The following is a 24,385-nucleotide window of genomic DNA, read 5'->3' on the forward strand; positions in this document are numbered from 1 at the left end:
ATGACGTCCTGAATTTGAGACAAAGGTACAATCATACCATGATATTATCTGAAATGTGAGAGTCACACTTGTTAGTCAGTGCAGTGAACAATGCACATATGGCAGATTGACTACTGCTCATGCTTAAGCAGACTATGGCAGTTCTTAAAAGAAAGAATGGAGTAAGTGTCAATAGAAAATGACATTTGTTTTAGAATTTATCAGTTTGCAGTTTGCTTGATTAGGAATCCACTTGGAGGAAACCTTTGAGTGCATGGACAAATGAAGGGAATAAATTAAATCAGTTCAAACAAGATAAAAAAAAGAGCATATTTTTGCTGATTATTGAAAGAAAAGTGATGACAAACTTCCTAAATATTACATTTTGTATTTTATATTATGTATGTCCTGAGGATTACAGAGTTGACTGTGATGCTTAGTCATTGTTTATTTGGCTTGTTTTGTTGGTTGTAGAATGGATGATGTAATGCTCCCTGAACATTGCATGTGTTTTCCATGTTGTGCTGCTTCCTCACCTGCCCACTAAACACTCCCTCAGCACCTTCCCTCCGCTGCACACCTTCCTATCAGACTGATTCCCCCTGTGTTGCCTTACCTGTCTGCACAGGTGTCTCTCACTGGCTCATTATGTTTCCTGTAGATTTCTACACGTGTCAGATTTCCTCCATTGGCTCATATCATCAATGCTTCCTTAGTGACTTCCTATCTGTAGCTTCCTATCTGATGATCGGCCTGTCTGCAGGTTTCACTAAGCATTGTTGGCCTTGCCGATTGAAGCCTGGCTGATTAGCAAGTATAGTGTCTTTTAATGAGAATGCATCTCTATCTCTAGTGTTTCAGGTCGATATGTGCTGCCCCTTATGTAGGTTTACACAGGTTTGGTGTAAATAGGACTATCGTGTACGTGCTCTGGTGAAAACACTTTGAAATTGTGTTCATTTATAGTTAACATGTTATTGTTAATTGTTGGTGTTTATAATAATGTTGCTGTTACTATTTTGCTCCTTTGTGCCTAGCATAGTATTTTAACATCTTTAGGTGAACATTTGTATAAAGGAGGCTCCACCACTATACACAAAATTGGCGCATTATTGTCTAAATCCTTATATTGCATGTTTATTTAAGGTCTGCTTTTGAATGAATACATTTGAATGTATTTTGCATTCCTGTAATTTAGCTATGTCATTTTGAGGTTAAACAGTATCACCTCTCTGTTTCTTTCAGTGTGGATATATTGCAAATTACTCTGTAGCGCCTCAGTATCTTTTTCTCTGAGAACATTCATTCTTATCCCCTCCCCCACACGCCAGCATTCACATGTTCTGGCACTTGCTCTCTTTCTCTAGTTCTTTCTCTCCTTCACCACACAGGAACTAAAATATCTTGTATAGGCTTTGCCTTTGTGGCTTTTTTTTATAATGCTCAATACCTCAACGCCTCTCTTTTAGCCACAGAGAAAGATATGGCCAGAGAAAGAGCAGGTGATTTTGAATTTCGTTGCATCCTTCTTTCCTCCTCATGGCTCTGTGTGACACGCTTTGTGCGACTCATAGAAGCGAGGGCTTGGATGGCTTGGTGAGATTCCACAGAAAATATCCTTTAATGAATCTCTTCACACTCTACTCTACTCTAAGATACAGAGCATTTTTCTTCCCTGTCTGTCGTTAATACATTTGTCAAAGTGTTTTTTTTTTCATCATCCCTCTCTTACAGCTATACTGAAAATGAGCAATTACAAAACTCACTTTACACCTTTATTTATATTGTGTTACCTTTCATCACTGTTGTCCATTGTGTTTGTTTCATGTTAGATGATGTTACACTATAATGATCTTAGTTATGTATGTCACAATATATACTGCATATATATATACATATATTATGACATCTCTATTTCAGAAATTTGCAAATGGCATAGCAGAATAGAATAGAATATACTTTATTGTCCAAAAGGGGAAATTTGGACTCCAGAGTGGCTACCAATCCAATCATACACGAATATATACACCCTTTGTCACATTACATACAATACAAACATATATATTAATCTGATCCAACATTTAGGTAACAAATGGGCGAGTGGCGTCACAGAGTCAAGGTGAGAGAGAAGGCTCTCCTTGCTGCAATTAATGGGTGTTGAAGGAGCTTGTCAACTTCAAAAACATGCACAAATTGCAATCTGAGCTAGAGGCCATGGAGCTTCACAGGGCTGAGGAGAGGGGGAATGCACTTTGTGCTGAAGCAAAAGAAAGCATACTTCACGGGCTCATATTTAAGCTACTGAAAGATAGCTACTGGACAGAAAGTCTTGACGAGGTAGAAACAAGGCCTTATTCAAAGAGGTGTAGCACCTCGAAAACAAGCTCAAAGCATCTGAAAAGCATATTTAGTCAAAGGAAATGGCCCAAGAGCAGCACAGTGGAGAGAGGGGGTTCTTCGTGCTGAAATGGAGGACATGAAAGTAAACCTCACAGAGCTGCAGTTCAAATACTTGACAGACAGCAAGACTCAAACAGTGCAGAGCCAAATGAGGGGGAGTGAGAAGGTGTGTTGGTCCTGAGCCAACACTAGTGTTTTCACACTTGCTCAATCCTTTTGTCAGAATGTTCAGATCAAAGACTTGAGTCAAAAACGATTACAAATTTGTTGAGGGCCTTATTGTGAATGTTGATTACCCCCAATGGTACAGGGGGGCTGGGAGACAGAACGAAATAACCTATATAGAAACACCTTCTAAAGTTCAATCTCACTTTATTGCCCATCATTGCAATTTGGCTCCAGAGGTGATGGTCCAGAGAGGAGATCCACCTAGATCATTACATGCTGACACAGACAGCACAGCTATTACTTCTGCTGACTCTCAGTCTTTCCATTGACTTGTGTTACGTGATGCTACCTCTCCTTGTCATAAGTCTGCAAGCTGAGAGCACAGCAATGCCAAAAAGTTCTCATGTGGAAGGACTACGAACAACGTAAAAGACAAGCTCTGAGTGTGTGGATTGGGTTTGTTCAGCCTCCATCTTTGAGCCCACTCTGCATCAACACTCTGCAGTTTTGCAGGAAAAACTGGATGCAAAGAATCCAAGACACACAACACAAGATCATTCTTCTTAAACATGTTTAATATGTAGATTGGTCTGTTACTACAGTATATTGTATTTCATCATGATTAACATTTTTTCTTGTGTGACTCTGGGTCAAAGTGGATTGTTTTGTATCTTTTATGTTGTTTCACTTTTTACTAAGTCAATAACTAACTTAGTTTTGTACGTAATTTGCAAATATGGACAGTTTAAAATGGATGCATATGTCATACATAACAAAAACAACCACAATGATAATATTAATAATGATGGAAATAACCAACCAATTAAATCACTTATATGGAGAAAGAATGGTGCAATAGGGTCCTGATTTCAGGTTTTAGAGTTTTAGGGCCAAACTTGGATTGAAACCAATCCAAAGTGAGACTAGTGATGAATCGCAGATCCTACTGTATCAATCGGCTTTCCTAAATGTGAATTGAGGTGTGACAATCTTACCTGCTGCCAGCATCTTCTTAAGTTTTTTAATCAGGCAAATTTAAGCTCAGTGGACGGCAAATTTGAAGATTACAATATGCCAATGACTTGACTGGAGTTTGCTGGTACAGACACCTCCATTTTCATGCAGTTTAAGTTGTGACAGTGAGGTTCCCAAAATACAACCTCTGCTGCAGGCGAGAGCACAGGCTGTCAGCATGGACTGACTGAATAAGTGAGATGTCACTGTGAACACAGAGGCATTTATAGGAGGCTACCTGCTTAATCAGTTTTCTCTGAATGGCCACTGGACTGTGACTCCCACTATCCTTGGGTTGAATATTATTTCCTCTGTTTTCTTTACATAGGTGAGATAGTTTGTATCGCACCAGTGCACCAACCTGTCTATTCATGGATGGCAGGACTGCAATCTTTATGCAGGAGACTGAGAACGGCAGTGTCGTCTGAAAATTTCAGACCATAGCTGTTGGTGAGAGTGCCGGTTCATTCAACGGTGCTCAAATTGATGAAGAGGACTGTGGAGATGACGAAACCTTGTGGCTCCTGTGCTGATGGGTTCTGCCTCAAACATGGTGTGGTTGACCTTGACCTGCTGTGTGTGCGATGGAATACAAAAATAAAGAAACCTCTTCATGATAAAAATGTTGACATTGTTGACATTCTCTAGTTGCTAGAAGGCATTTAACACTCTCCTGCCCCCTATTCCACTAGAGTCTAGGAGAATAGCTCAGCTTAAATCCACAAATATCAGGCAAGCATACGCCTTGGAATCATTTTAGGTGCTTAGTTATAAAGTGGGTGATGGTGTCCTTTGTGCTTCGGCCCTGCTTTTAAACAAACTGGAAGGGGCCAATACTGAAAACACTGACAGCACTGAAAACAAAGCACAAATGTATACTAGTTATTAGTGATAGGGGGCAGTATTGTCTTCAGTCTGTCCAGCTTTTTTCTCTACACTTTTAACTGCAGGTTTTGACACCAGTGATGGTTGCTGCCCAACATAGCAGCATTCTTTATGACTTCTTGCTCATAAATAGTGATGCAGATAGGAGGACCACCTTGTCTTGAGACACTTAACCACTGTTGTCCCCCAGGGTTCAGTGCTGGAGCCCCTTCTTTCTTCGTGTAGACCAGATCTTTAAGCAATAATAGCATTTCTTACTGCTTTAATCAGTTGTGATGTATTGAACTGAATTCTTCCAGTCCTGCACATACTAGTGGCTGTTCTGTTTATGTGTGTGTATGAATGAAAGAAAGAATGAATGAATGATTGAAAAGACCATAAATATTCCTTTAAAACTTCCCTCACGACTGAGCCACCCAGCATGACAGCCCATGCTGGGAAACAGCTTGGGGGTGTGGGGATGCAGCCTGAGAGAGTGTGAAGAGTTGCTGCAGGCGTTCTTCATATTGGAATTTTATCACTCTATGAGCAATGTTGGTGATCTGCTGAGCCACCACCTCTGCAGATCAACAGAGAGAGCGAGGGAGAGAGAGAGAGAGAGAGAGAGAGAGAGAGAGAGAGAGAGAGAGAGAGAGAGAGAGAGAGAGAGAGAGAGTACTTCAATGTAAGATAGCTCAATGATAGGAGGGGGAGATTACAATAAAAAAGAGACTGGATGGAGAGAAAAGTGTTGGAACATTAATTGACAGTGTGGATCTGAGTGACAGACTGAGAGAAGCGAAGAAGAAAAAATGGGTGAAGAGGCCCTTCTGTCTTGCAGTTGCCATGGACACCAAGAAAGCTGACTTACGGCCTGGTGGAAAAAAAGGAATGCACACACACGCACACACACGCACACTCATACACTCACGAGATTGCCACACATAACCACAATCATAAGCACCATGACCTCCTCCTCTGCTCTCATCCCTCACCTCTTAAATTGCTGAAGGAAGGCAATTGTATTTTGCATAAATATTACGCCAATCTCACTCGCAAGTTCCTTTGTTTGGCTCTCAGTTGTGAGTATTCCCCAAAGCACAATGTTATATTTGTAAAGAAATCAGAGCAACAAGACAAACACATGCAGAGCAGAAGTGGGTCTTTGTTATTTCTTTGAACAAGGATAACAACAATGGAAGCACAGTTATCTGTCACTCCTTCACTCCAAATCCCCCCCCCCCTCTCTCTCTCTCTCTACTCATTGTTCAAACGCACACACACAACAGTGACTGTAGTAGATGTTAAAGCTTTAGTATTGCTATATTTCATTCGGGTACACACTTCGCTCTTTCGATGTCTTTATCCTGTAACCCTGTTAATGTTGCAACTTGTTCCCACCCCTGTAGCCTCTAGTTTTGTGCTGATATGTATTGTACGCTGTGTGCTGGAAGTAGCGGGCGTGTCAGTTAGCAGATTAACCGATTATAGATGAAATAACTGTGTGCCTTTAGGGAGACTGCCTACTCATTTGCTCAGCATATACGGCAACATGAGTGACAACATTAGAATGCTGTTTCTGGAAATGTTAACATTGAACCTCCCAAGAGAGATATGAGGGGGCTTGGTTGTTATCATACCCAGGGTACTCTGGAGATTAGTACAATATCAGGAATAATAAGAAATAACAGACAGGAGAATAAACCCTCCCCCTCCCCCACTCCCACCCCCACCTCTCCACCCGTCTCTCTCTGTGTGTGTGTGTGTATGAGGGCGCGTTTCTATTCTGTAATTAGTTTTGGCTATGACAAACCATGGATGTCCGTGCTGACGAATGCGTGTATGGCTGCTGCGGTTGGTTTTGACACTAGCAGCATATTACCATGAACCCACTGAACAATGCGTCCCTTTTCACTGAGGAGCGACGCAATTCCCAAATGCACCGCTCCAATATATATGATTCCTGAAGCAACAGCGTTAGGAAGTCACATTTGTCATATATTCGAGGCACATGACTGATACTGGCTACATCCTGGAGAATAAATTGATAAACTGATTTCACAGAGAGAAGGAAGGGAAGGGGGGGCGGCGCTCTCTGATTGGCCACATGCCGGCGCGTAAAACCACACCAGGTTCGGTTCGCCGTAGCGCAGAAGTGATTGGCGTTTCGGTCACATTAGTGTGATAGTGTGGTAGTGTGTGGGTTTTTGAAGATTCTCATTTCTCAATGTTCTAAACTGACTCCAAGGATCAAACTACTCGGAGCACCGGAGGAGCTTCTCATGCTTCAGCTTCACCGCGGGGCGCGCAAACCGTTCGGCGCCTTGGACACCGCAGGGCGCCGCAGTGGCAATGAGCGGATTCAACCGGTGGCTTTTACCCGAGCAGAAGTGTGACAGGATCCGGCTGAATATTACATAAGTCATCTTAAAGGCCGGTGGCTCCCTGGATCATATGGGCTGTTGCTTCTCTGTTGCATCTCCATCGTCTCGGTAGGCGTGCCGGCGGATACGTTCGACACCCGAAGCCGCGTTGGGCAGAGAGGAATAGGCAGCAGTCTGGCGGTCGGGAGCGGTGTTGGTGGTGCCAAAGAGAACCTCCATTTATAAGGATGCTGTTGGGAAATGCCTGGCGACAAAGATGACGAGATTTGTCAGAAGGCACTGGAACTCCTGTCCGATCTTTGCTCGAAGGGGGATGTGGAGAGCGAAAACTGCCTGGATTTCATTTACTATTTCCGAGATCTTGCCAGGCCACGTTACACGGACTCAGGTGAGACGATACATCTGCACAATTAAAGCGCATTTAATCACACTGATGGCGCTTTCCGACTTCTGATCTCAAACATTCGGTTCCTAAATCACTCTGTGCCGGTGGTCCAAGAAGCTATTAAGACTTACTTGTGGCTTTCGCTAAGTACTTTCACAACAATCTTATCAGGAATTCTATCAAACTATGATTTTATTCTCCTTACAAGTATCACTAATACTAATATCCTTCCTTCCTACTTGTGCAGACGGATGGAATTGATGGTTTAGTAATATAGTAGCAGAAATAAAAGTGCGTCTGTATCACTGTAATGTCTAATTGGGTCAATACTCGGGTTAAATTCTTAATCGATGTTAACTCTGAGGAGCGCTTGCTCGTGCGTACGTGTGTGCTGCACTTGTTAACCATAAAACAGCTCGGTGTGTGCTTTAAAGTGTGTATTCTTCTGGGGGTATAGCACACACACACACACACACATTAGTCTGCGGTGAGCCAGTGGGACCGTGCAGTTATGTTTCCTCCCCAGCAGCTCTTCATCATATCCATCCGAAACGCAATCGTGTATGTGTGTGCGTGCGCGTTTGAGTGTGTACGCTTGTTAGAGTGCGTGCACATGTGTGCACTTGAGAGAACGTGTGCGTGTATGTGTGGTGTATGCGCGTGCGTGTGTGCGCGCGCGCGTGCATGCGATAGAGAAGGCACAGTAACTGCCACAGAGTCGTGCACATGTCTTCCTCATCCCGTGTTCACATTATTCACAACAGTAAAACAACATTTTCCCATCTCCACTCCAGTACTCACCCTGTCCTACTTTCCCCTCATTTCCTCTTTCCCACAATCTCCCAGCATCCTCCTCCTCCCTTCATTCACACTGCTCCACCTTTTGCAACGCCAAATACCAATAGTGGGATATCATAGGCTTGGGGTTACTCAGCTGTCACCAGGATGGATTGCCTATAAGATATATTGTTAGTTCTTGCTGGTTTATGTCACGCAGAATGAAGACAGGAAATAACATACAATGACAGGGGGAAGGACAGGAGAATATTTGTTCAAATTACTGGCATATATGACACAAACTCCGTAGTTTAGTGGCAGAGCTGAGATGTCAGTGTTTCAGTGCCTTGCTCATGGGCTCAGGCACATTCATTTGACTGGACAGAAACTGTAATACTGACCTGGCAACTTAAACCAACGGCCATACTGCAAAAAAGTCATAATCATGGTGAGATAATATTTGATACAAGCTTGTAGTAGACTTATATTTTACTGAACAGATAATAGAAATAAAAAAGGCCAATGGAAACCCCTTTTTGTTATTTTTTTCCCTTGGTACAGATCACAAGATCTCTCCATTGCCTCATGTTGTGGTCAAAATCAATGGAACATTTATCACGTGTGAGCCAATGGGGAAGTGTTTCTAAAATCAGATCCCTGAGCCCTGCTGGTTTTCGCCGCAGCCATCTAATGAGTTAGACACGGACACCAAGTCAATGAAACTAACACCTCGTTAGCGTATGAACCTGCATCCTCCCGGGCCGACGCTGGGAACCATTTACCAAGGACAAGTGTGACAAGCTGTCCTGTGGAGGTGTGGATATTAATTGTTGTCAATTGGCAAATATTGGATTGACATTCAAAATAATGAGAAACAAATACACATCTAAGCAAAAAAAGTGTTGTACAAATACAGTACAAGCAATCACATTCAAATGATGTTAGATGAACCAACAACCACACATATTAACACATATTAACACCTGTCATAGTTGATCATATTCTCTATGCAGGACATGGCCTATAAACACATTGCAATATCCATCCCTTGTCTTGCTTTCTCACCACTGGGTTGCCTCCTCCCCTGTTTCTCCTCTGTGATCTAAATTTGGACCACCGTCTTTGAGACGCAGCCTCTGAAACCCTCCAAATATTTACAGATTTCTCTCTGCCAAGCAGGACTGAGGCAGCCAGATTACAAGCCAACTGTGGATCATTGTCCTCAGATGTCGGATCCTACAGTCTCTCACACTTATTTTCACTGAATGTTAGAGGAATGTTTAAGGACAGCCGGGTTGAATGCCTGTGTTAGGCCTGTGCCAACCCACACACGTCCAGTCCTGAATAAAAGTAGAGCAGTTGGCTTTTAAGTTTGCCTTGCCTACATGCAGAGAGAAAAGCACAGCGTGGTCTTTTTCTCGTGGATAATTTATTTCCCAAACGTGTCTTGACTGATGCTTAAACAGTGTGAAGGTAGCACAACACGACATAGTGACTCATATTTGTGTCCTCAATCTACATTTAAACCATTTTCAAAGCATCCTTAGTGTGAATTTGATTTTTGCAGCTAAATTTGAGATGCATAGCAAAGCTTTAAATGAGGATTCACTTCAAGTTGTTTTTTGCTTAACGTGCCCTAAAGTGGCATTGGCAAAAAAAAGAAGGTTTCTAAATGTTTAATAATGGCATTTTTATGCAGAAAGATTAGAGGAAGTCACATACAATTTTAAGCATTTGCAATTACTGTATGTTAAATGTGCACAGTAGTGCCCACAATCACAAGAGAGACTCAAGGAACTTGACACACACACACCTCAAATCCAAGCCAATAAATGTAAGTAAAAATGATGAAAGAGGCCGTACAGGACTGGCTGTGAATTTCATTTGCACACTGGCTTCCACAATTAATTACAAATAAAGGAAGTGGATGACATCAACAATTGACAAGCCATTAAAAACAGATTTTTCAACAATTACATAATGCTAAATCATAATCATGTCTGCCTTAATGGTACCTATCAATCCTCTCCCACTTACACCTGTTGTTGCTTGACAACATTCATATGCATTATGTTCATAAATTGATATTCAATAGTCAGTTAAGAGGCTTGTACACAGCATGAAAGTCAAATACATTTTGTGGTATAAGATGGTAAAGGGATTGGTGATGAAGCTACTGCACTCACTGAACCCTCCAGGAAGCAGTTACTATTACAATATACTAAAGATGGCAATAAATAATCACACTCTTGAAGTCTCAGCAGACCCATTTGGGTCAGATCAATATATGTAGTGATAATTATTATTTTTCCCCGTTTCCCTTTATCTGATGTTGGCACAGTTATGTATTCCCCTCCAGTGGTAGTATGTGAGAGGCGCCGCTTGTGATCTGATTTAATTTAGATGAAGGGAAGGAACATATGTTAGAAAACGACGAGTCGTGCTGGGAAATACAACATTATCCCTCAATCATTTCCTTAGCCTCATAAAGTCTCAAGTGTTCATAACGACGGTACAAAGAAGAAACTATCATCACTCTGCCTTTGATAACCACACAGAGACAGTGTTGAATTATAATTATAATTACCCAATCACAGTACGTATTCTATCTTTGTTATAACGCAAAGGCTTACCACAACTCCTGAAGATATGTTCTGTTCTTCACTGTGTATCACCCCGTTGGTTCAAAAGGAGCCAGGGAATAAAAACAAATGGAAAGGATGTCTGACTATGCAGTGCAAACATATGTTATGTAATCTCTTATTTACTATAAGAAAGACTAGAAATTCTCTTGTTGCTATGGTGAGGCATGAAATTAGTAAAGGTGAGCCTTGTGTATTCATACTGTCTCTATGGTCCATGATTATGTAGATTCTTTTGACTTGTAAATAGGCATTGATCCATACACATAGCTGTCAATTCAAATCAACCACTTATTGCATTGGGTTCTGGATTGGACGTCACTGCTGTTGTGTTTATTGACTTCCTCTATTTTGAGGGCTGAAGGTTCACCGCTTTTTTCAGCACTTCCATTATTAACTGTCTGATTACTCAGATGATTCAGAGCTCTCACGTCTTCTGTTGGTTCTCACCTCTCACTCACTCTCACCTCACCCCACGGTGCTGAGCACACTGTGCTGGTGTGAACAGACACACCGCAGCGTTCTCCAGCTTCACCACTACAACAGTAATCTTTTATGTGATAGGCCAACAGATTGTTTGATGCACATGTAAATCTTGTATATCCCCACTACAACCACTGCCACTCTCCTGCCACCCGTACATGCATCAAGCTACTGTATATGTTACTCCTCGACACTTCTAGGTCTCAAAGTAACTGTAGCACTAATTATACTCTTCTAGTGGTGAGTTCAGTGTCCCATCTCTACTACCTAATTAAGGTTGTATTACAGTATCTCACCTTTGTTGCCTGTCTACAGTTTTCCATTTGTGGAGTTAACAATTTGTGGGGGCGAGCTATTGCAGGGGGGGGCGATATGAATAAGTACCGCTTCAGGTAAATGAGGCGGTACTATATACTTTGTTGATTTTGCATTGCATTGCACTAAAATCATGAAAAGCTGGAGGCACTGACATGTTTCTCTCTCTCTCTGTTGCTATCTCTCTCTCTCTCTCTCTCTCTCTCTCTCTCTCTCTCTCTCTCTCTCTCTCTCTCTCCCTGCACTCATAAGCTGAACTTTTTAATTACAGTTGTTCATCGATCTACGGACTGAGAGATGTTATCCGAAAATCATGTTTTTAGATGATATGCTTAACAGAATTGAGGTTGCAAAGCTTACACCAGTAAATGCAGCATTTGTAAATAGCTTGGTTGGCCTTGTGTTCAGAGAAGCGTCTTGATAATTCCCTCATTGGAAATTTGTTGAGAGAGATGATCCAGTTTATTAATGGATAGAAGGCCATAAGTCAAACGTTTTTGTTTATTTTTATTTGGAATGTTTCATCTTTCTTGAGTGTAAATACAATAAATTAAGCATGCATTTGTGCCTGAGTACAACTTTTCACAAAGCTACTCTAATCTCAAACTTAAGGCGCTTTTACTTTATGTTTCTTCCTCTCTATTCCCTCACACACCTTCGGTGGAACATTTACAAACCTGTACACTTCGTCTATCTATTTGCTTGTGGTGTAATAGTGTCAGTGTAAAAGTTTAGGTCGTTGAAGTTGTGACAGCAGTTTAAAACTTGAATACTGACCCAAATGACAGACTACACATACTGACAGTATCAGGTGCTGTTATGATGTTTCACCACACTCTTCCTCTGTTATCATGAAATTACAGCTCAGAGCTTATTCCACTTGGGAGGCAGATATGAGGCACGAGAGGAGATTAAATAAATTGAATTAAATTAATTTAGCTGGTCCTAATTAACCTTGTCCATGGTTCTTAGAATGAATATAGGAGGAAATTAAACATAAAGAAAATTCCAGTGGTAATAAAAACATTCTTTGGGGGGGCTGGCACTGTGACTGGTCACTTTAATTACTGTGTACTGTGTCTAACCTGTGATAAGATTTAAGACATTACTAAAGAGGGTGATAAGGAGTTAACAGTGCAAAGGTGAACGTAGCACTTTAGCAAAGCAGAACAGCGAATGGAATAAGGTCTGATCCTTGTCTCCCGTCTCTTGTGTCTTACCAGATGTATCGGTAAGCCTCCTGTCGCTGGTGGTCACAGCCTGTGGCTTGGCCCTGTTCGGCGTCTCCCTCTTTGTCTCCTGGAAGCTCTGTTGGATACCATGGAGGGAGAGCGGGCTCTCACCCACGACCAAGGAGGCTCACGGGCACCTGAACCCCACCATGAGCCCTCTGCCCCCACAGCCCCCAACCAGGCAGCCCGTTTACACGGCTGTGGATCCTCCGCCACACAACCGCCGTGAGTCGACGCACTGCTCCATCGCCAGGGAGCCCACTCCTGTGGCGTCCGTGGTGTCGGTGGAGGCTCCATGCACCCCCGTGTCGCCCCCACCTGTGGTCCTGGCCACCCCAGAGGCAGCTATGAAGATCAGTCACACGTCTCCTGACATTCCACTGGACGCTCAGTGTAAAACTCGGGAAAATGGGGTCCATACTAACCCTCGGATGCAGAGACAGACCACTGAACCCCCGCCTGCTGGCCGTCTAATGTCTGAAGTTGGGTCAGTGTCCCTTTTCTAGTCTCTCTGCCTTTTACTACAAACTGTATAGCTACATATATTCAGTCATTTGATGATTCAATCTGTTGAAACTGTGATGATGTGATGGTGTTGTTGTTTTCTCTGTCCCCAGACAAGGGTCCATTCGCAGACATATGAACCTGTCTAACCCAGACTTCAAAGTGGCCCAGTTCCAGAGGCAGGACTCCCTTACAGGAATGGGGCTGGGACTCGGACGGCTCAAACCCGAGCTCTACAAGCAGCGCTCCCTGGAGGGGGATGAAGGCGGTCGCAGAGGCCGGGGCTGCGGACGCCTCCATTTCATCCTCAGATTCGATTGCGACTTGGAACAGTTAATCGTCAAGATCCATAAAGCAGAGGACCTCCCAGCCAAGGACTTCTCCGGTACCTCTGACCCCTATGTCAAGATCTACCTACTGCCTGACCGCATGACCAAGCACCAGACCAAGGTGCACCGTAAGACACTGCACCCTGTGTTCGATGAGGTCTTCCTTTTCCCTGTGGCGTACTCTGAGCTGCCCACACGCAAGCTGCATTTCAGTGTTTATGACTTCGACCGCTTTTCGCGTCATGACATCATTGGACAAGTGGTTGTTGACAACTTCCTGGACCTGGCAGATTTCCCCAGGGAGACGAGGCTTTGCCGGGAAATCCAGTATGTCTCCACGGTGAGTCACACACCAAAAACTCCCATTTCTAAACTTATTCTACCACTTATTCATCACACCTGCTTTTTTATTGTTTGTAGGTACATAAATGGATGTGAAGTGTCTTACAAGGATGTTCCAAAATCTAAAACAGAGTGAGAGAGTTGAATTGTGATCTTTGCATTAGTTAATAGGTCAGTTACGTTTAGGGGTTAAAAAGTCTCTCCTGATGATTTTGTTCACTCTGCTGGTGCAACTGGGGATCTCGTAGCCAGAGGCAAAGCGTTTGATCAGTGTCATGACATATTGTAGCATGTAATAGGTAACTGCTGGATCATGATTTGAAGTCTTTATTGATTAAGTTTTTAATCATTTCTTACGTGTATTGTTATTTTGATTTAAACACCCCAGGCATTTTTATTATTATTGTTTTATTAATCGTAGAAATTGAATGTGTAGCTAAATTCCCATTCCCTTCTTTCAGTCACGGCACATCAGTACAGCAAACACACGGTTTCATTAACAAATCTTTCCTGCATCTACCATGGTTTATCTGAATCCAGCACCCCGTGTCAGGACCGCCCGCTTCCCAACAGGTTTTAATGAAGTCCGGGGCGATAGTGTCGAGGGTCAACAGGATACAAAGCCCATGACCAAATTACATGTGGGAATGAATCACCAACAGCTACAGCAGCAGTGTGTGTGCGCGTGTACTTGTGTGTGTAGTTTTGTGTCCACTCATGCCAGTGTTAGTTTTGTTTTACCAATCGCTTTCCCCGCAGTCACTCAGCATCCATTCAAACGCCTTTGTATTGGTTTTGACAGCTTCCTGTCAGCAGTGTCTTGTGTAGCTGAAGGCTATTCCTCACATCTATCATGTCAGACATTAAATGCAAATATTTACTGGTAAGCTAGCAGCGATTATCACATAGTTGCCTCGCAGCCTTGTCAGCGTGTGAGCGTAACCTTTTGTAATGTGCAATCGATCCCATTCTCTTTTCATGACATGTTTAAGTGTCATTGATTGACTTGAGGCCATTGATTGCTGCAGACAGATCGTTTCATCCCAAGGAGGTCGGAGATAAGATCAATGATTAACAGAAGCAGACCCCACAATTTACATTCACATCCAATATAATCTGAATGTACGTGCATGACTGTGTGTATCTCCTGCACTCAGACTAAAGCAATGCATGCTCGTGTGTGCAGCTTGGATTCCTGCAGCTCTTCCATCAAAGCACCTCTTCCTGTTCATTTTCGCAGTGATTTCATTAAACGTATCATTTACTCACTTGCACTTGCCAAGCAGCAGTCTTGCTTCATACGAGTATAAATGCACCTGTAAATCTAATCTAGATATGGATCATTCTTGAGCTCTAATTTAAGCCTTCCTATATTTAATATTCTGCCTAGCTCCCTCCCTTCCTGATAAGTTAAACAAAAAGCAATGAAACATTCAGAATGTCTCCGGAGAGATGAGCATATGAAACATTATTTTAACAAACAGAATAGAATTCTGTGGATATTGTGCCTTCAGATCTGATCCACAAAAGTCATATTACTGTAGTAGAAATTGCCACAACCCAACGTTGGTAAAATGTGCTATCAAATGTAGGGAATGTGTGGGATGGTGACGATAAACAGTCCAGGAACTTTTCTCCCCTTCGTCAGTCCTGACATGTCGCTGTCGTCCAAGGAGCCGTCAGTCACAAAAGCCCACGTCTGTTTGTCAGTGAGCCAGCACTTATTTTACGACTTATGAGGAAACTGTACCACTTATCGCCTTTTTCTATATTTAAAAATGAGACCATGACTTTATAGTGTGGCTAAAGTTATGTGCGTCTCTGCCTGCCTACAGTGGAAACACTCAGGTAGAATTGATCGCCTCTCTATGGCTGCCATCCGAGTGAGGAATGATGCCAGGAAGTCAAGCAGGTAGCTGGCAGGCAGGCAGGGAGTACAGATGATGCCAGGTACTTGACAGAAAGCAAAACAATGCAGCGGTGCTCTTGTCAGGCGGCTAGTTATAAACTTAGCACCGCAGGTGGCCAAGTAGAGATAGATGACACTGCGGGCTGCTTAGCGATGCCAGATGCCTGTCAGGAATGGCGGCGGCTTCCCCGGGCTGCTATCAGAGTATAAAACCAGGTGAGGGAGCGGCTCAACAGCATCAATCTGTACCAACCCCCCACGAGCTGCTGAGTTAAACAGTATTTCTCGGTGTGCTGATACTGATAATGTGCAATATATTCACGTTCACTGTGATGTCCTTGGTTTCAGCCCTATCTGATTGATTTTCACCTACAAGCTGACAGGAATACAACATGGCTTTGTGCCTCAAACAAATGTACTTTTTGTTGATCTCCCCATGAATTCAATGTCATATTCATACTCATATTACTTCATTCAGTTTGCTCCACCACAGTAATCTGCTTATGTCCAGTAACAGCTCCAGTAACGGCTTAATTGCAATTATTTGTATGATTTTGCATCTTTTGTTCAAAAACAAATTTGAATTGGTTTTAGATATTAAAAACATTTTGTAGGGGGAAAAGCGTGATTTGAGTTTTGGTGCTTACAGGAGTACACACAGTTCTGATTATTTGCATTTTGTTTTCATTTTTATTTCATTTCTACTATAGTCTGAGTTGGCGTCACCACAAGATGAAGGTGAAGCTTGTGTGAAATCATACAAAAACAGGAACAGTGACCCATTGGAGGCCTGTGTAATGAGTGTGTGTGTGTGTGTGTGTGTGTGTGTGTGTGTGTGTGTGTGTGTGTGTGTGTGTGTGTGTGTGTGTGTGTGTGTGAGTGCTTGTGCGTGTGCGTGTGTGTGTGTGTTAATAAGCAGCTTTCCAATTCATCAATCAATTTGTCCAACAGTAAAATATATAAATAACTTATTTGCACTTTTAAAGCTGTTCTTCTAAATATCAGATTTTTGCTCGATGATTGTCTGTGAAGAACTGCAGGGTTATTATGATGTCATAATTGGCTGCAGCACCATCAGGTGTGCTTCATGTGTGGTGTTTCCCTGCCTTGAATGAGGTTTTGGCTCGTGCTTGTCCCCCTGTCGCCACTTTGGTAGTGTTTACTTGGATTTGTATGTGAGATTCCGGGGACAGACACCACTTGAGCATTGGAGACTGTGTGTACACATCAGTGACATTTATCCCTCTGTGATGAAATGCCCTTTACTGCCTGAGACATGAAACACTGCACTAATCTCTCTTCCTATCTATGTCTCAGGCGTGTAAAGTAATCCATGCAAAGGCAAATGATTGTAAAACACTTGTAAAACACTTGATCCTGGCTTTACGAGACCTGTCCCTCCCTCCCTGCCTGCCTCTCTCTCACACACACCAACACACACTCACACTTACAGATAAAAGCCAGATTTCCTATATTTATTTACACAAATAAACAGCATGGAAAACAACAAAATTGCAAACCCAATTTGGATTTACAGTATAAAGGCAAACCAGCAAAGCAAAATACCTAATACTCATCTTCTTTTTTTGTGAGGGTACCATCACACACTACTAGTAGCTCGTAGCTCCACTTGTAGAAAGGCTATTCACAGTGGGACTAACCTTTTCTCTTGGATATCTGATATTTATTTGGTCTTTGCCATCACTTTAATGTATAATAGGTCTTTTTTCTCTGTGAAGTTTCTGCAAACCTTTCAATTTAATCATTATAAGTGATTTTACTGTCTTGCTCACGGTTAATGGAACGACTAAATGAAATCGTTTGTGAATCAAAGATCAAATTGTTTCATATGGAGGTTTTAAAATGGTCACTTTGAAGGTTCCAGTTTGCACAATTCAAAACCTTGAGTGGAAAACAATACGGGCCACAGTGGGATTCTGTCTTTCAGTGGGGTTTTCTTGTGTCCGTCCTGGTTCTCACTTGTCTCTCATGGAGATATTTTCAGATGGAGCGAAAAGTGATCATCTGCCTCTCCACAGCTGAACAAAAGTCTCCACCTCAGCTCAAATGATGGAGGGTTTTTATTAGGACGGTGTGACAGAAGCAGTTTTACTGAAGAGAGGAATGTTTCCGCTGAGGCTCAGACAGATACATACTTTACTTTGGAACTGAATGTCAGTTGATGGACATTTCACCTTCAGCTCCTCTGCAAAAATCTTCTTTTTTATAGATTTCTTGGAAGCGTGAATGGTTTCAATGATTGCTTTATAAACTATTTAATGCTTTCATGCACTAAATGTGTTTTTGTTGTCTTTCAGGATAATGTGGACCTTGGGGATCTGATGTTTTCCCTCTGTTACCTACCGACTGCAGGCAGATTGACCATTACTATGATAAAGGCTCGCAATCTCAAGGCCATGGATATCACGGGTGCATCTGGTAATTAAAGGCTGAGGTGCAGTGACTTTGTGCTCATTGGCTCGTAGAAGGAAAATGAACGTTCTCCCCTCTGTTTGTCTCACTTTCATAGATCCATATGTCAAGGTTTCACTTATGTGTGACGGTCGCAGATTGAAGAAGAGGAAGACGTCAACAAAGAGGAACACCCTGAATCCGGTCTATAATGAAGCCATTGTGTTTGATGTGCCTCCAGACAGCATCGAGCAGATCAGCTTATTGATCGCAGTGATGGATTATGACCGGTGAGGCGCTATACTACAGAGTCCCTTATACATCCCACAGCTTTTACCTCCTTCGCTCAGGTTGTTCTTGATTTATTCTTGATGCAGCACAGTGTTGATAACGCGTAGAGCTTAGTTTAATTCTGTTTTTCCATTTATACTTAAATAACGCTTCAATCTGTAAGTAAGCACAATGCCTTATTATCTGCATATTGCAGAGTGTGTTGTTGACTCTATCTCTCTCTCTCTCTCTCTCCCTCTCCCTCTCCCTCTCCCTCTCCCTCTCCCTCTCCCTCTGTCTGTCTCTCTCTCTCCCTCTTTCTCTCTCTCTCTCTCTCCCTCTGTCTCTCTGTCTCTCTCTCTGTCTTTCTCTCTCTCCCCCTCTCCCTCTCTCTGTCTGTCTCTGCTGCACCCACAGTGTAGGCCATAATGAGGTCATTGGTGTGTGTCGGATCGGCAACGATGCAGACAGCCTTGGTCGAGATCACTGGAGCGAAATGCTCACATATCCCCGAAAACCTGTCGCCCACTGGCATCCTCTGGTCGAGGTAAAGACTTTATTTTGATGTGCATTAATGAGGCTGTTGGCAACAAAAGAACAGCAGGATTCTGCTAATAATGACAACTTGGGTGGACCTTTTTTTCATCTTGAAGCCTATGAAGAATCCGTGTAATGAAAGGTTCAGGTTGCTCTATGTTTGTAATGCTGATATAGCTCAGCTTTTGAATGTAAATTCAGCTTTCCTTTCCGTGTTTGTACCCTACTGTCTTTAACAATTCGAGAGGACTGAGTTATGATTAGATGATTTCAAATCTTTCCAACTTCAGACAAAATCATGGTAACAAGATGGCAAGCAGCATGCTAATGAGCCACGTCATACCTCACATCAGCAACATGGACGGCAGTGTGTGTGTGTGTGAGTGTGACACCTGAAATGGAGAGGCAGATGCTTTACTGATGGCACAGCTCCACTAAAACATCTGAGAAATCTGATCGGAAATTTTAATTTTAAGTGACCAATCAACTGAATGTCTGAATGTCTGAAATGTCCCATCTGTCCTGACAAACATGTGAACCAAATACGGTTTAAAACATCACCTAAGCCTCAGAGATGTACTATCAAACCTCCACGGGTCTTAATTTAGGCACGACGGTGTGTTTTATGAATGGCTTCCCTGATATGTACGTGAGAAAATACTGCAGTAATCCTTTTTCCACGGCAAACGCTGTGTGTTGCAATTTCCCTCTTGATGGATCGTTTAATCCGGCGCTGTGCTTCATGAATTAACCCCATGACGTTCCGTATTCGTCAACAGCAATTTGCACGACACACACATCCATCCCAACTGTTTGATGATGCAAGCCAGTGATATTCCCCGCTGAGACATTCTGTCACTCTGTCTCTTCCATTGTGTCAAGGCACCCAAATGCTGTCTAGGGTTACAAACAAGCACGGCTTCAAGCGGAGCTCCCGTCTCTTCCCCCTGGGGGAGACGTCTTCATACAGACGCACAGTTTGCAACCTGAGCGAGAGAGAAAGAGTTTCAAGATAGAAACTGGAGAGAAATGCTGATGCTGTTCAGCCTGTATGTGTAGCAGGAGGCGTTAGTCAGACTTTGCTCTGTGTCGTAGAAACAGGGGGAATAATGAAACAGTCCTAAAAGCAGCACTTGTAAATATGTTAATATGAGTAATGGCTGACTCTGATTATTGGTCCTGAGTGAGGGGGGCCGCTGATATTTTCCACCACTATGGCAAATCAAAAATGTCAACTGCAGGAAAAAAGGGACTGGCTTGTTTCCATCATTTCAAATGTCTAATCACAAACCAGCTTTCTTTCTCTCTCTCCTTTTTGCACCAGCAGTGGTGTATATATGAGTGTATTTAACTGTCTACGTGGTGAGATATTTACAGATTCACTGTTTTTAACTGTGTGAGTCAGATTTGTGTTTGGCTTGTAGTCGTGTACACTTGTTGATGTCCATGTATGCAGGGCCCATTGATGAGCTACGAACAAGAGGAAAGGATGATATATGCAGCCCCAGGGATCAGAATCATTTAGAGATAAGCTTCAGGTCTTTAGTCAAGTTAGGAGAGAACGTGGGATAAAATGAAAAGTGATTATGCTGCCAATAATGTAAGTAGTTTAACCCAAGTGTAAAAGCGACTGGTAAGGGAAATAAATGATAAACATTTGTGTTGTTCTTATTTGAACAGACTATTATGATGAATGTATAATGAAATAACACTTTTGTCCCTGTTCAATAAGCTAGAATACAAATAAACAGAATGTTACATAAAACAGCAATACTACATTTGCTAAGTCTGGAAAGGATTGCAGAGAGAAAAGTGCCTGAAGTGTGAATGAATAAGTGATTAAGCTCTTCACTGTCCTGTCATTAGTATACAGCGATACAATGGTGTGTTGTTGCAGAGATTTTACAGCAACAAAATTGGCCTCGTCTTCATCCTCAGGGCTGCAGTAATGGAGATTTGTCTGAAAGGTTTTGCTTTTGTCAGAGACTCACAGCCATAATTGAATTCATTGTTATAGTTAGTCACATAAAGAAAAAAATACAATTGTTTAGAAGCTATCTGATATTGCCACTGTTGGGAATAAGCCCAGTAACATATTTGACTCAAAGCAAGTTGTCAAATTGTTATTGTCCATGTTTGTCATTCTTGGTGTTTTTTTCTGAAATCTTCCCTTTCTACACGTTTGGATCTAATTGCTTGACCCACTAGATGTTCTGCCTGTTACTGCGTGTTCAGCGTCAGAGTAAATCAGTGTTGTGAGACGAATCCAAAGCCCCTAAGCCCTGAGAGAGAGCAACGCTTTACTCATCTTCAGTTTTGGTTGTCTTTCTGATAAGGTTCAGCTCCAGGCATGGGGAGGTGCAGGAGCTTCCAGAGGAAAGTCACAAATCTCGCTCTGGGCACCACTACACACACACACACACACACAGACACACACAAATATATATGAACATGTTTTTATATAGGGTGAATAAGTCAAAAGGGGAAGAAAGTGGATATGGTACGGAAATGTGTTTGGTTGTGTTGTTGAGGTAAATACTAACAGAATTCTATCTCATCTGTCAGAGTGACATGATAATTGGATCTCTGTTGCGAGTGTGAAAGCCATGTTGACTGCAGGGACATATTCACAAGACAAAAACCATCATCTTCCCAGCCCCACTTAATCTATTTCATGATTTTATCTGAATGGGACATGCAGCTTGTCAACATAGACAATGACTCCCCAGGCCGAATGGATGATGATGATCTGTGGAATGAGGACGAACGATGGGTTGTACAGAGTCATGATCCATCTACTGCAAGGTGTAAAAAGGATCATAGATATGTAAAGATGTCAGGATATAAAATGTGATATTCTGATGCAGAGAGGAGAATGTCCCGAGCACTTTATCTGCCTGTAACGACTCTAACGTCTCTCTGTCTGTGGATTTATTCATGAGGTCTGAAAGGTCTGCGCGTGTAAAATAAAGAGGTACAAAGAGAACATGGGGCACAGAAAGGGAAATTATATTGATGGAGCTTTCCTTGAGGCTAATTATAATCTGCGAACTTCATTCATCCCCCAAGCAGCCACACTTACCTCCTCCTCTGACATTCTGGCCAAAGCCGTTTTTGGCCTCACACAAACCTCGTCCGCATGCTCTTCAAAATGCTGCCAAGTAGCACTAATTCACAGACGGGTTTGAAATGCAGGTCTGGTCATGTTTGTTTGATAAATCAGCCGGTTTGTCTGTAAACCGGGCCGGTTTCATCCTCCACAAGCCAGCGAACCGCACAAAGATAAAACATTTAGGCAAACATTACGCACACCAAATGAAATATACTGTATAACAGCAGGCGGCACGTGAATTATGGAGCTCTGTTGTGCATATTGTAGATATGTTGCACAAATTGTAGATTAGCTGTTATATTCTCTTTCTGCTTGTCTCTTTTTACAGTACCAGGGGAGCTCAGGCAGCCAGGGAGGCTCCTGTAACTCCCTGAAGACGCCTCCCTCCCCATAATCTCGCCCGACTTCCACAAAAATAGCACAGATCCGAATCTGAAGCCGTACCTTTGGACCGATTCTGCTGCTGGGAGCTGCAGACGTAAGCGTAGGGTTCTCACAGAGGAACGCAGACATCCAAACCAACGGCTGGAAGGAGAGAGAGAGAGAGAGAGACACACAAACTGTGCTGGGCTCCGCTGGGTTGAATCAGTTGCATGCTGAGTGACTGCAAAATGGATGTTTTCTTTTCTATGTTCTGTAAGACAAACTACAGGTGTATGAGGACGTTTTAATTCTGTCCCATGTCTGAGTTTATAGTTACTGTTTTTTACATAGTCTTGTTTCTTGTTTCAATGGGGTGTGTCTGTATTTGCACAATGTATTTGCAACCCGTTGAACTGCCATACTGTTTTTAATTCGGTGGCAAAATGGTGCATGAGGTCGTGGTTCCATGAGATATCTTTTCGTATGTTTGTAGGTTGTATGTTTATGTTTGTGTGTTTCTACTTTTGGAATACAATGTGGTGTTCTGTCAGTTGGGTCACAGTGTGCAGTGACAGTTCATTTCTAGGCCAAGTATGTGTAAGTGGATTACATTAAATGTTATAAATGAATATTATTGCATTAAAAAACCACCACCTTCACTGTAAAGTGCAATGATTGTCAGTTTAGTCTTTATTTTTATTTTTTATTCGTACAAGCAGTTTTGATTTTGTTTTTTTTGTTTTGTATTTGTTGTTCAAAACACTGATACTCACTCATACCTCGGTTGTATAATTTTTTTGAAACAATAAAATAAAATGTGAAGCAGTTGCAATACTATCATATATGAAATTTCAATTTACTTTGGTTTCCTGTCAGTTACAGTACCATACCAACAATAAAAGGCATCAGGATCGCAAATACCTGCGAGGGCCTCACGTCAACCTGTTTCCCCTCGTAGTCCCTGATTGAGCTGATCAGTTTTGTTCAGGAAGCTGTCAAGTGTTGATGCCTCTGGCTCTACATACACACCTGGACACATTCAGTGTTTAAAGGACTCTGGTTTCTCCTTCTTACCTAAATTCAGACCAATGCATGCATCTGTGTGAAGGCTGAGGGTGTATTTAGGCTCAGTTATAGTTATAGTCATATGAAGGGAACAACATAGAAAAATTCATTCAGTATACACATGCAAAAAACTTGTTAATGGCTAATTGCAGAACTAAAAAGAGGTCAAAGTGCTTCAATATGTTAATAGAATTTCAGGATTGTAGCTACAGTCTGGGAGGAAAATGATCTGAAGTGATGCTCCTTGTCTGTTATTATTTGTGTGCACCCCATAATCACATCACTGCAGGGTCAAAGCCATTGGCGAGGAACAACAAACGTGTATTTTCATAAATTTGTTTTCCAATAACTGACTTGATGCTGAGTGACAATGCAAAGCAGTAGACTTGGTGTGTCAGTCACAGTTTTCACATTCCTGCCGCTCTGACAGGAACAGTCACACCATGTCCTGAAAACTATTTGGCTGAGACAAAGTGACCGAGCAGCACCAACTGCTGTGGCACATCTCTGCAATGTTTCCTCTGATCATGACCAGGATGACCCTTTCTTTTTAATTAAGACATTATTATTTTTGGAACAGTGTGAGTCAATAAATGGACTGTCCTTGTACTTTTATTCAAAGCCTTTATCCGATGACCTCACATTCACCCGTTCATACACTAACCGCAGGGCCAAACCATGCAAGAAGCCATCGTGCGAATCTCAGTTAGTTAAGGATGTTTCTGGGCCGCAATGTTCCTGACTCCAGTCCAGTCTCCTCCCAGAGAGCCTTTTGAAGTTTGAAGCGAAGACATTTTCATTTTTCAGCATTCTTACACCAGTATAACTGAGTTGAATAAGATTCCAGCTGAGTTTTGCCTTTTACCTGCCTGCATGTGCTCTCCTTTAGTCGATTAGTT

The 24,385-nt window shown here is 42.3% G+C and overlaps 1 protein-coding gene across 1 annotated transcript; it reads left to right on the forward strand.

Moving 5' to 3' along the window:
• The first annotated feature begins 6,542 nt into the window (after positions 1-6,542).
• Positions 6,543-23,263, forward strand: LOC142995968 (synaptotagmin-9-like). Its single transcript, XM_076146833.1, has 7 exons — positions 6,543-7,197; positions 12,635-13,130; positions 13,261-13,816; positions 18,046-18,166; positions 18,258-18,429; positions 18,827-18,956; positions 22,387-23,263. The coding sequence occupies exons 1-7, from the start codon at positions 7,050-7,052 to the stop codon at positions 22,450-22,452; spliced, it is 1,689 nt and encodes a 562-aa protein (XP_076002948.1). The 5' UTR covers positions 6,543-7,049; the 3' UTR covers positions 22,453-23,263.
• Positions 23,264-24,385: the final 1,122 nt, after the last annotated feature.

Source organism: Genypterus blacodes, unplaced genomic scaffold (genome assembly GCF_046128005.1).
Source record: "Genypterus blacodes isolate CSIRO-AG114 ecotype Tasmania unplaced genomic scaffold, CSIRO-AGI_Gbla_v1 ptg000036l_1, whole genome shotgun sequence".
Classification (NCBI taxonomy): domain Eukaryota; kingdom Metazoa; phylum Chordata; class Actinopteri; order Ophidiiformes; family Ophidiidae; genus Genypterus; species Genypterus blacodes.